Source organism: Trachymyrmex septentrionalis, unplaced genomic scaffold (assembly GCF_001594115.1).
Source record: "Trachymyrmex septentrionalis isolate Tsep2-gDNA-1 unplaced genomic scaffold, Tsep1.0 scaffold20, whole genome shotgun sequence".
NCBI classification, from domain to species: Eukaryota; Metazoa; Arthropoda; class Insecta; order Hymenoptera; family Formicidae; genus Trachymyrmex; species Trachymyrmex septentrionalis.
Window position 1 is genome coordinate 2,095,634 of NW_017305180.1, and position 13,859 is coordinate 2,109,492.

Here is a 13,859-nt window from a genome sequence, read left to right on the forward strand (position 1 = left end):
CCTTCTATGAGCAATGCGTGTGAGGATAAATTGAACAAGTCGTATTGATAGCGGCGCATCGTAAAACTTATTATGTTGGTGGAGAAAGAGTATAAAGCGGCCTGTCGAGAAACTTGACAAGGATCCGAGTAAAGAGAGAAATGGTAGCAACTAGTTGCTTCTTATAGACATTCGCGGCTTCCTATTGATTGATTTGCGAGAGTAAATTCACGTCTGCGGTTCGTTAATAACGCGAACGTTCGTGACTTCGTGAGGGCTTCCATAAGTCCAGTGTTTAAAGAAGAGATATCGTGAGCATACAACGTGGTGAGCTAGAGAGTGCGCCATGAAATCCAGGATTACCGCTCACGATCGTCTCGCTAAGGATCCAGTCTGAGTTTCGAGTCACGGATAACTTCTACCGAGTCGACCTCCAGGCTTCGTGCATCTTCGCGGCGTGACTGCTCGACTACGTTTATATGAAAAATTGCTTTGCACGTGTACATACCAAAGAGAATCCTGAGCGAGTTTGCACGAATTGAAAGAAGGAAATATATACAACATGTAAATATCTGTATCTCACAATATTTGTATCATGATATGGCTATATAGTGCCGTATTAATTGGAGTTTTTAGAGATAAAATGTTAATGTAATGTAATAAAAACTATTTTTTAAATTAAAATAAAATCCTCTACTTGTTTATCTTATACAGGCTGTAATTATTTTATTTAAAATAAGAAAAGAAGCTAAGAGCTAAAATGAGTGTTAATGAGTTTGTATAATTTCAAAATTATATTAAGAAAGTTAAAATTAACAAATGTTTCGGTCTCACCATTGAGCCACTTTTTTAGTGCAATCGTAGAAACTCACATTAAGTTGTTTTTTAACTTTGTAAATATAATTTTAAAATTATGCGAACACATTTTGTTCACAGCTCCTTATTTTTCTTTATTTGAATTTTTATCTGCTGAGCCTTATTATATTCACGTTTTTATTTTATTTTGAATGACATATTCTATAATGTCATTGTTACCACATGTACTTAGTGTTGAATTATAAATAGTGATAAAAAATTTTGCATTTATTACACACACAAACAAATTTCTATCTTTCAATTTCTTTCGTAAAAACTGATCCTTCTCATAATTTTTCAACATATTTCTTGTTTGCATATCAGCGTGATGAGTTATGTGGGTATTATTTTTCTGTCATTCAGAACAAATTGCTGGTGGCGTTATGGGAAGCTCAGCGATTCCATGGTGGACATTCTCGAGAATTTTGACGAGAAATAATCAATAATGGTCGCTTCTATCCTGTAGGTAAGATTACACTGCAGGACTAATCAATGCTTCCACCAGTCGAGTATGCTTTGACTGATCCTCGGCATATCGCAAATTGACAGTTCCGTCAAGGAATCGTACGAGCAAGCGTGCAGGCAAGATCGCAACCGCTGCAGAGCGACCGTGAATAAAGTAACTGGTACTTGAAGAGGATAAAACCATTGAAGAACGGCACTGAAACGGAGATTGCAAAGATAAACGAGTCCACCGTAGCATTGTGCATGCTGCCCGAGGTGCCCGTGTTAAGTCATGCCGGATTCTTATCCTCTAGATATATTCTCGTCGAACGACATATGTCGCTGAAAACGACGCTGGTACCATTTTTCCGGAGGGATCGCGTGAAAGCATATGATTGATAATAGTCTATGTGTTATGCAGAAAGATATAAGACTAAAAACGTGCAAGCTTGGAATTCATTGCCTATATAATCTAAATGTCCTAAATGTTCGAATATAATGTAAATTTTACATGACGAGAGAGATTACTTTTAATAAAAATATCTTATATTGGTAAATGATAACATAGATATTATTATAACATAGATATTATTTGCACCAAAGAGGATTAAGATTCTAATTCTGTTTAATATTTGCACATGTAATTTAATAATAAGATGCAAATTGAAGTAGTCTCATAAACTACGTGATTCGTTTGTCTTGTATGACAATTCCGTGACAGGACCCTTAAATCCATCATGTTTCTTCGTAATATATAGAATCAATAATTTATCAGTAATCGTCTAATTAATTGTCTTTAATAACAGTTCAAAATTAAACGAGTGTTTCTGTATGATCCTGTATGGACTATCTTTATAACAGAGTTACATCTTTCATTAAGATTGTAAAATGAATCATTTAAAACATATTCGTGGTATAAGTGTTCGTGCTTCATCTAGTAAGTTTTGTTCAAATAATTTATTCACATAAATGTTTCTAAAAATATTTTTTTTTCACATGTACTTATATTTTAAAAATGCCATTATTATACATATTTACTATAAATTTTATAATATATATGTATAATATGCCACATCCTGCAAAGGTAACCATATTTCGATCTTATCTTATTACTTTCTTTATTGAAGATTTTTTTCAAGACAATAAATTATACGTTAAACAAATAATATACGCATATAAATTTATTATTATTGATTATTGTACAGACGCTGCTTTGTCATCGCATTATGGACAGCATATTAATATACATTTTGAGAATTATAAATTAAAATCGCAGCTATTACGGTCAGACCCATTATTTGCAATAAAAAAAAGTCATGATATTGATGTCAAATATTTGAGACAGTTTCGTCAAGGCAATCTACGATTCGTTTCCAAAGAGAGTAAAACAATATGCAAGCAACGTAGTAAAACCAAGTCTAGCATGACTTCATTAAAGAAGAAATCATCGATGCATAAGAAATTGCCATCAGAGAATATAGCAAAAAGAGTATATCATTATTCTACGTGTCAGAATGTCAAATTTAACAGCAATGAAATTAACAAACAATTCATGACTCATAATGTAATAATAAATGGCACGAAGGATATTAATCGTCATAGTAGTTTCATGGCGACTATTGAGAAATATCCTCGACCCCGATCATATGCAGAAATGATAGCCGATTACAGCGAATCCTTATATAAGGAATCCACTGTAGGTGTACGAAAGGATAGTTTTTATTTCAACAATGCAATACGCAAGAGTCCATTCAGTACTTTCTCGGTTCCACCTCAGGCTAAGAAAATTATAAATGTTGCTAAATACAGTGAACTTTCAATTGAAAGACAAAAAAATGATTTTCCTTTTCCCGTTAAGTCGTTTGATCTTTACAATCAACGTAATAACAAAAATATCAATCGGAACTGCGTTTCTACGAACGACGACTTGAAGAGCGACGATCAATCTTATGCGAAATTAATTGCTCATTGCAGTAAGTCCCTGCATAATATTCCTATTACAAATGTTTTGAATGATAATTTAGTATCAAAAAGGAACATGTTAGCAAGACATTCTTTTGAATCTGTCATCACTGCGACAAGAAGAACCAGTGGCACGCAAGAGACAATGCGGAAAATAATTCCCGCTACTAGTACAATATCATTCGAAAAAAATATCAAGGAAAAAGTGATTAATTTAAAGGAAAACGATTGGTTAAAAGAAATGGAAAATGTGTTAAGTGACTTAAAAAATGTGACCGATAGAAAAGTCGCAAGAGTTGATGTTCCTAAGACGAAAAAATCTGACAATCAAAGGGAGAAAGATACGACAATTAGGAAATTGAATCAATCTGATAAAATCGATAGAATGGAAAAACGTAAAAAGGTTCTTGAGTTGCAAAGGCACAATTATTCGCACTCGAGTGGCAAAATCTCAAATCTGCCACAATATTTTGGTAATGCAGCGGAAAGTTCAGTCGTAAAGAAAAATTCAACACTTGCGTCAACTAGCAGTAATATTGATGTATTCAAACAGCCACAGGTAAAATTGCGGATGGTGCCTTCTGAAAAAGAATCCGTTGTATCCATCAACGTGGACCAAGATTCATTTGGATCATTAGATCCTTTAAATTCTACCTCAAAACATCTCTCTGTCGTCGTGCAATCTGATCAAAAAGAAGATGTAAAATTAATGGACAATCAATGGAACACCTCAACGCGTCGGCATATCAATAAAAGTGCATTGCAGAACAGTGCTTTCGGTCCAATGCATATTTCAATTAGCGAAGACTCTGCACCAGTCAAACAAATTGAGTTTTCAATTAATGGCAAACCGGTTTCGGAGCTGAAGAGTATTACTGCGCGAACGGAGAAACTAGATGTGGTGAGTTCCGCGGACAAAATTGAGATCAGGATACCGTTTGTCAAGGACGATTCGAATGTGTTAGACAAAACCAGAGAGAGTGACCTACCGAAAGGAATTAAGCCAAAAGGGCAAATATTGAATGTGCAAATATCTGCCAATTTTCAGGATGAATATACGAAAGATAGTAACATCGAGAAACCAGCGAAAGCAATACAACAGAACAAAGACACGATACCAATATCACTATCGCCAATTTCTAAAACTTATTTGTCTAATAATTTCTCAAAAGTTCGTGAGGAAACTTTTAGCAGTAATAATATACAACAATACGAGTATAAACAAATGGATATTAAATTTGACGATAACGAAAAAAATATTAAGAAATATAGAACAGGCACTTCGTTGATCAAAGAAATAAATAATGTTAAAGTTAAAAGTTTGAATACGAAAAGTTCAAATACTACAGAATTTCCGGAAGCAAATAAGTACAATAAAAATGAATTTTCTGACAATCGCGTTCCTTCAAAAATGATCCCTTGGTGGTCCTCCTCAAATTCCTTCAACAAAATAAGAAAGAAGGAAAATGATCATAGACCGCTTACACCACCTTCAAATAAAAATCAATTTAAACCAATTTCAAATATGAATCAAAATTTTATCACTGAATCAACGTCAAAAAAAAAGATATCAAATTCAAACGTACTATCGAAGAGAATCCAATTAATGAATAACACAACTACAAATAATTCTAGCAATGCAAGTCCAAATTCTATAAATCCGTATGAAGAATCTAAACCACCTCTTCATTATGCATGTTCATTTAGATTAAAATCAAATCAAGGAAATCCCAATATGCCTGAAATTATAAGAAATGATTTCAAAGCTGAAGATAAACAGGCATTAACTACGAAGAAAGATATTAATAAAATTTCTGGAATTAAACAAATGGATACGATTACATTATTTAAATCTAATACAATGAATATAAAAAGCAAACATGATATAGGTATAAAAGAAAAGACATTTTTACAAGAAAAAATCAAGCCGCCAAGTAGTGCACAAAATTTATCATCAAAAACACATCAAGAGAAAAAAAATTATTATTCACTAAAACAGACAAGATCAATTGATGATGTATCTAAAAATATAAAATCAAAAATAGAAGATATTTTGAATGTTATAAAACCAATTGAAAATAATAAAAACGGCATAATAGATTATGGTTTAAAGAAAATGTCATCAAGACAATTAACAGCAAAATTAAATAATCCAGCGAAAGAAATTCAAAATCCAATAACTACGATAAAGAATTTTATTCCAAATTCAGCGGAAATAGTGTCAAAGAAGATTGATAAAACAACGTTAACAAAGCAAACAGAACCAACTAATACAGAAAAATTAAAATTAAAAAGCGATATTTCGCTGAAGAAAGAAAATTTAACAATGAAAAATAATACGATCATAAATCTTAAAGCGCTGGATAACAACGTTAATAATATACAAGAAGTATATAAGAATGATTTTACAAGTTCAAATTCTCCAAATTTTAGAAATTTTCCAAAATTATCGCAAACACTAAAAAAACAGGAACAATTTACTAACAATAACATCATTTACCAAGATAAATCGAAACAGGATTTAAAATCACTATCGAAGATTAATAAAAATGAACATAGTTCGTCAATTAATTCTTCGTTAAAGATTTCTTCAGGAATGATGCAAAAATCAGAAATCTCAGGAAAGGTATTATTACAAGAATCAAAACAAAATAAACCAAAAAATTTAACAAGCATAAAGAATACTCCAGAAATGAATCAAGAAGTCGAAAAAATAAAAAATTTGACATCATCGAAATCGGCTAATCCATTCAAAGAATCTTCAAACACGATAATGATAGATAAATTACCATTACAAACCGAAAAACAAATACAATCAAAACCGTCCAAAAATGCAAATATGACTAAAATTGCCAATATAAATAAGCTGTCCTCTTCACAAACTGTATCAATTTCAAAAACAAAGGATTGTATAATATCTAAAAATTTAATAGATAACAATGCAAGAGAAATATCTCAATCTGTAGAAACGAAAAGGAAAATGAGAGATATGATAGTCAACATCGTAACGGAAAAAAATCCCAAGAATAAGAATCTCTTACCAAAGAAATGTGAGGAAAATTTTAAGACAAGATCGGACAAAGGATATTTTTTGAGTTCAGCTGGTTCTTCAAGAAAGCCAAATGTTTCGAGTAGTTTCAAGTCAGCAGGTTCAAATAGGAAATCTAGGGTAATGTCAAACAACAATTTTACTTATAAGAAAAAATTGTTTATGGAATCATTTTATTCAAATTTTAATAGGAAGAATGATATTATATCAAATTCTCAGTCAGCCATATTCAAAGTTCGACAAAATTTGAATGATGTCGATATGCAAGACTATCCTGCGCCAAATGTAATCAGAAGTAATGGATTGTGGATTAATATAGATAGACCTGAGAAGAGCATATTATATTCCGCATGGTTACAACGATTTAAAAGTGATATCAAAAAGAAAAAAAAATTATTTTGATTGCGTATTTTATTAAAATAAAAATATCACGTAAAGATTTTTTAAAATATATTTACATTATGTCAAATTATCTATATATACTTTAACAGCATTATTTATTGATGCATGTTGTATTGTTTATTTAAAAAAAAAATACTTTAATAAGTAATATTTCCCACAAAGTTGTTAGATGTAATAAAAAGTTTCGTCAAAGAGATATGCACATGCATTATCTAATGCCATAATCGAATTCCTTGATCGTTCTAGAAACCGGAATGAGTACTTAATGGTAAAACTTCAATGGCTTGCTTAAAGGTAATCGCTTTTCTGATAGCTTTGCATTCTGTTGAAGGAACTCGTCGAGTAAACGCTGGATTGGGTAATTAAAATTCTCATTACGTCGGCGGCATCTTGAAACGCGCCTCGGACAATAGATCCGAAACGAAGTCGCGGGTTGCAAGAGTAGGATCGTGCCGCGGAGGGGCAGAGGGTGAAAGCATAAATAAAACCAATTGACTATAAAGAAAGAAGGAACCTGGATCAAAATGTAGAAAAAAATTATATAAACCTTATTATATTTGTGAAAATTCTAATTCATTATAATTAATTATGAGTCTTCAATAAACTTCTTTATAGTCTAAAAATTAAAATACAAAATATCTACAAATTAAATTAACAAGAAAAGAAATATTTTTTATTTTTTATCAGATGATATTTATTATTAAATAAATATATCTGGTAAAATAATAAAATATATTCATTACAATGTTATTTCATTACAATGAAATAATAAGAAAAGTTAGTTTTTCACACAATATGACAATGATTGTCAAGTAGTTATATTCAGAAAAATATTTTTAAACAAATTTTTTCTCTCTCTATATATCATCTTTCTCCAACATTCTAGCAAACGATCGAAGCAACACGTATGCACGAACTCGATCCTTCGGGTCATGCTATCGGTGCAGCACGATACCCGTCATTATGCCAATTCGCGACGGGCACCAATTTAGGGCCTCCGACGTGAAGGCCTTCGACTTGTCGAAGATGGTGCCCCATCATCGAAGGGCGCCGTGGTTCGTGCCACGTCCCGTGCGCGCGAATGAGAAACCCATCATTACACACGCGTTTCACCGCGAGTATAGTCCTGTTCTGGCAGTTCGCTAGTCATTCGAAGTAATGCATCCTGATTGTCAGGGTCAAGCGAAGCTTTATCGACAGCTGCGTCGAATATATTTTGTTCATATAGTTCTATTGCACTTATGTTCATTAATGTTGCTATTCTTCAACAATCTAACTAAATCTAACTAATAGCCTTATTATATTAACATAATGTAATATAATATTAATTATAATTTATCATTTTGCTTTTTCGTTACCATAAACAAAATTATATAAATATAATTATTATACTTGTGAAAATTCTAATTCATTATGATTAATTATGATGCTTCAATAACCCTTTTTATAGTCTAAAAATTAAAATACAAAATATCTACAAATTAAATTAGCAAGAAAAGAAATATTTGTTACTATTTATAAAAGAGCGCATATAATCGTTTTTTTAGCGCTTTGCAAGCTGTTGTGCTACTTAGGTCTTCTTTCCATCATACGATGAAAGAATTATTTTCATTATAGAAATTCTTTCTTTAACAGAGTACACATATATACAGTTTTCTATTTGAATACTTTAACTTTAGTTCTTCTAATGAGTTAATCGAATATCAGCAGAGAGATTGTCAAGACACGAGTCACTCTTGACTGTAAAAAAAAAATATAAAACGCGGTATTTCTTTTCTAATTTATTGTGTGTCATCAAACGAAATAAAGAAACACTAGTAAAATATTATCGTGTTGTGCAAAACTCGTATGCACGCAAGTCTTAGCCGACGATAAGGCCGTTAATTATCGAGAGCGACGAGAAGCATCCTTCATATAGCCAGGAATGCAGATGAGTCCTTTTTTTCGCTACTCGACATTCATCTTAAGATATCTTGACAGTCGCTTCTGCCCACCCTCCTGCCTTCGCTTTCCTTTGCGCGGCAACGAAAGTTGATCTGACCCCACGAGAGTCCGGTTCAACCCTGCTCTCCTCCTCTTCTTTTACCCTCCCGCTGCCTCAGCTGCTGCGTCAGACCCTGGCTTGATTTATCACGGCGTTGCCAGCAGCCTCTTATAAATGTTCAAAAACAACCCTACTGCTACGTTCATCGTTCATCGTAGCGGAACGCAGAAGATTCCTCGGAGTCCCGCTGATTTTTCCTCACGTCCTTGAACGAACATCAGGTAGAAATCTCGAGGATTCTCCCTTTTGCGATGATATCAAAAGAAATATCCATTTGAGAAATACCTCAAATGGAATATACCTTTCCACGAATTATAATTTGTAAGAATTAATAAAATATATATGAAAATATGTAGGCTTCAGCATATTTTCTTTTATAAAAGTATAAAAATATATTATAAGTTGTGTATTATAAAATTATTAAGTGAAAGATATTCTAAGATATGAAAAATATTGTAAACTGTCACATCATCTATTCTTTGCAATCAAATGATTATTCTCTACACAAGTTTTATTCCTATTTGTCTCATTGTCAGCAAGCTCAGTATGGTACGAGAAGGCTAGGCTGTTTGTAACGCAATCATAAAAGCATCCAACTTGCAATCATTGAATACCCGGATATGCATTCTTGAATGTATTTTTAGTAATTGTGCTATGAATAATTAATATTGAATTCTATTCTCTTATTAGAAAAATTTATATACATAAATAATTTTTAATGAATAAATATACAATGTTTTAGAATTAAAAAAAAGAATAAATATAATTATCAAGCATACGTTATTATAATTATCAAACTAAAACTTAAATCAAAATTATAAAATTGTTAAAAACAAAATAAAATTATACAGTGAGTACCTTTTTGATAGAAAATATTATTAAATGTAAAATATATGTATAAAGAATTTACATTATTTCTGTGGCAGAATTGCATATATCAGTTTTTATGTATATGCATATACGAGTTGCATGCTACATGAGCTTCGAGCTGCAAGGACAACGTGGCCCCCACCGCCTACTTGAGGTGCTTCAAATTAGCCTTTGTTTGTTTTAATTATGCAATGCCTACTATATCGGTCTCATTCGTTGCAATACTGCGTTATATATCTCTTGATATATTACGGCTACTAACACCGAGAAATATTAATTGTATCCAGCAAAAAACTATCACTCATCGTTAAGAATTCATAACTTTTTGCTAAGGCTAAATCATTTGATAAATTATTTATAAACATCCTTCCCAGGAGAATGTTTTCCTCAACAGTTTGATAGTATTTATAGCAGATCTATTCTTTAAAATTTGTTTTATTTATTAAAAATCTATAATAAATGTAATATATGTACATACTTTCAAAATTACATATTATTGCTGTGCATATATACATATAACATACTAACGATGCACGTATATCTTACGAGCGGCTTACTTAATAAGGGATTATAATCTCAACAAGAGATTTCTCCAGATTCAAAGTTCTCTATTTTTCTCGTCTGCTTCTTAACCATCCTCTACTTTGCTCGATGTAATCTTCCCTTTTTCGTTATTGCTGGAGAATCAATTATTTTTCTTTATATTAAAATAAACTTCGTAATCATTTTCATCGGAATGCTCCACGTGGATGCTCCACGATGCCTATCTAATCCTGTCGTATGAAGAATTCTTTATGAAAGTAGGAAAAAAATTAAAAAGAAAGGAGCAGAGAGAGAGAGAGAGAGAGAGAGAGAGAGAGAGAGAGAGAGAGAGAGAGAAAAGAGAGAGAGAGAGAGAGAGAGAATAAAATAAAGAAAGAAGAAATCGCAGTCTATGTTCTGTATAGATTCGAATTTTAATTATAATAGTTATTCATTATGCGATAGAAAAAAGAGAGAGAAAAGAAAGTTAAATCATATGAAACATATAGCTCGATAACAATTACAACAGAAGTAGGATGTAGTTGTAATATTTCTGTATTATTTATTAAATAATTTTAAATTTTTTTAATACTTTTTTCTAGAACACGCTGCAAAATAAGTGTTAATTATTGTAATAAATTAAAAGAAAATTGTAAATATACTTTAATGAAATTGTAAATATAATTCATAACAAGTGTAACATATCTGAATCATAAATAAAGATAACAAATTTAAGCAATACAATAAAGATAAATGGTAGCTTATACAAAGATGCATTGTAAACAGCAACATAGATAAATTTAGGCTTAAACCGACCTTGGTCCCGCTGTCACTTCGTTCTTGGCTCTTGTAAGTCTCTCTCTGGTTTTTACGCTTTACTCGACGGGACGAGTGCTTTTTAATCCCCTAGCGAAGGAGACGAAGGAGCTTAGGAGAGAAACATCGAGAGAAGGCAGAAAAAGTTGTATCCAGATAAAGTTGCGAAATCGAGCCACTGAGCAAGCTAATCCGCTTACAGTGATGCCGCGGGCGACGAAACGAGAAATGCACCGACATTCGCGGTACAAGGAAATCTCGCAGCAGATAAGAGTCTTAAGTCGCGAAGTTATAGAAACATCAAGGGGGAGGGATGGTACATGCTCGTCGCTAGCGAGCTTAAGCCTAATGGGGGTTGAACGACATGAATAACAATGAATCACATAGTAATATCAAAAAGAAATTATTGCGTTGATTGCGATTTTTTCAAAAAGTCTAATAGCCATAGCCGTAATTTATGATTTCACAATTAAGGTTTACGAACAAATAGTTAAATAAGCAAATTCATAGGAAAAGCAAAATTCATACACCTACTTTTAAAAATACATTATACTGTTAAATTGCAACATCGAGAACAACTTTTAATAAAGATTTTTAAGTTATATAAAAAAATTTATATTAATAATATTAATATAAAAGTTTTAATTTTACTTTTATAACATTTTCAATAATAATAAGATATCTCATATATTAGTAAACAGTAGAATAAAGTTCAATTTCTTCTATTTATTAAAAATTTTATTAAATTTTTTTAAAATTCTAGGAGATTGCAATAGTATCTTATCATTTACAACGTCTATGCCTGCGTAATTCATAACAGGCACGCATTCACGGCGCTAATTGAGTGCGTACTGATACGTCGTTCTACAATAAATCGATTTCTTTATTGAGATCAGCTCCGGAATGTGTATGTATGTCCCCTCACTTCTATATAGTGACAGTAGCTTTTAGAGCGGCAATTTCTGGAGAGGAAGAAACGCGATAACGCGGCAAGAGCAACATGACTGTTTCTCTCTCTTTTTCTTCCTGTTTTCCTCTTTAGTGAGATGTCGTCGATACATTAGCGTAATTCGCTTGGTTCACCGCGGGGTAATGGGGTAATTGCTTTGTGAATTCCGCCATGTCTCGGACTGTTTTATCCCGTTTATCGCTTACACATCGTTTCTACTCGCTCACCTCAAGCCCGGGTATTACTACCAATGAACACTTTCGCGAAATGGTTTACACTCTACGGAGGTGATAAATTCCGCTTTATTTCGATATACCGTAATGCCGTTTGCAAGCAGAAGCTAATGAGAAGCATTAATTCTTAATGTTTTGCAAGAGTATTTCTAATATTCTTCTCATCTACGTATGATTCATCTTATCTATCTCAAATTCTGCTATTAAAATTTAATGTATATTCAGATATCAAAATTAAACGAGTCATAATCAGTTATAATCAAAAATTATTACATGTGACATATATTAAAAATTGATATGCACTAAGTGCATCTCGTTATTCCATTATAAAATTATAATTATTAAATTTTTAGATAAAAATGTAGATATATAATTACAAAATACATTACATCTTCAAATTAGAATTATAACATATAACATATAATTATTGCATAAATCATTTAATTTTATGTTTATATGTATTACTTGTCCTTAAAAAATAGTTTTAAAAATTGAATTAACCTTCATTTATTACATTTTCTTTTTTTTTTTATAAAATATTATTTTTAATTCAAGGGACTGAGTTACTATTGCTCCTTTGATATATAACAGTGTGTAATTCGAAATAAAGTATCTATTGGCGCTAATAAAATAGGAAGATAAATCTTCAATGTTATACACTTCGTCTTAAAAATAACTTTGTTAAGATAATGTCAAGCAGACTTTTAATGTTATTTAAGATTTCGCGCAACTTTATTACTTTTCTTAATCAAATCACGTTGTTCTCATGAGCGGTATTGCTTATCTAGGATTGCATCAAGCCGCGCGGCTCCTGGGGTTAACAGGTGTAATAATTATGATTGGTTCTCTTGCTTTATGGCGATCGTGACCACCGATCAATCGGCGCCTTTTCTTATCCCTTTCTTTGTCCGTGGTGATCGCCCGCGCGCGTTTTTCCGCGTCGGATATAATCGGGCCTCTATTAAAGTTCCAATCGACGAAATGCGGATCGTTTCGTTCGCCGAGACATATCTGTAATGAGAATCGAAAAATGAAATCTTCATTTCTTGTTTTTTTTTCTCTTCCCATCGCGCAGAAGCACGTAAGTTACGATCAATAGCGTGGCTACGGATTTATGAGTTATATCGTCTGCCGGCGCGTTTGATTTCTCCGCTTCCTTCCTTTCTGAAGTATTTATTACGAAAGCTCGTGCCATTTTATGCACCCGTATATATATTTCATATACTACTATATATATATATATATATATTTATACGAACGCATAGGTCAATTATCAAGCAGATCAAGGAAAGAATAATTGACTAAAGAAAAGGGTGAGAAGAAGAAATTAAATTTCCGTTTTATTGCGTAAAGTATCTTCTTAAGTTTTAATATACAACATTTAATTAATTCTATACTTATTTGAAAACGTGAAACATATTCAAGAGATAATATTGCGTATTATAATAATTTTTGTTTTTCCTTCTTATCCATTTTCTTAGGGAATTAACATATAAAACATACTATAGGAATCTTATCCTTAAAGAAAGTTAGTATTATCTCTCTTTCTTGTCATCTTTAATTTAATCTTTTCAATAAAGTAGAAGCATAAGCAATTAAGGATATATAAAATAAATGGCACTGATTATGTTCGCGTCAGAAATAGCTGCAAATATTACATTGGCACATTGGTTGCTTCATTACTGGTGATCGAGGCGTTCAAGGTGGATCGCTTCGCGAGATTCGCGTGAGAAC

General features: G+C 32.0%; 2 protein-coding genes across 7 annotated transcripts in view; one reads left to right on the forward strand and one right to left on the reverse strand.

Moving 5' to 3' along the window:
* The window catches only part of LOC108747756 (epidermal growth factor receptor), a 149,554-nt gene that overhangs the window by 30,857 nt on the left and 104,838 nt on the right, over positions 1 to 13,859 (reverse strand). The window lies entirely within an intron of this gene.
* LOC108747757 (protein PFF0380w-like) lies at positions 2,010 to 7,231 on the forward strand. 4 transcript variants are annotated; one of them, XR_001939259.1, is made up of 4 exons: positions 2,010 to 2,215; positions 2,484 to 6,409; positions 6,481 to 6,574; positions 7,023 to 7,045. XR_001939259.1 is itself a non-coding variant. In XM_018485481.1 (4 exons), exons 1-4 carry the CDS (start codon positions 2,167 to 2,169, stop codon positions 7,055 to 7,057), a joined length of 4,161 nt encoding a protein of 1,386 aa, XP_018340983.1. In that variant the 5' UTR covers positions 2,010 to 2,166; the 3' UTR covers positions 7,058 to 7,231. The 4 variants fall into 4 exon arrangements, 3 of the variants coding, with proteins under 3 accessions (XP_018340983.1, XP_018340984.1, XP_018340985.1); XM_018485481.1 differs by having other exon boundaries at positions 6,509 to 6,659; positions 7,023 to 7,231; XM_018485482.1 differs by having other exon boundaries at positions 6,509 to 6,574; positions 7,023 to 7,231.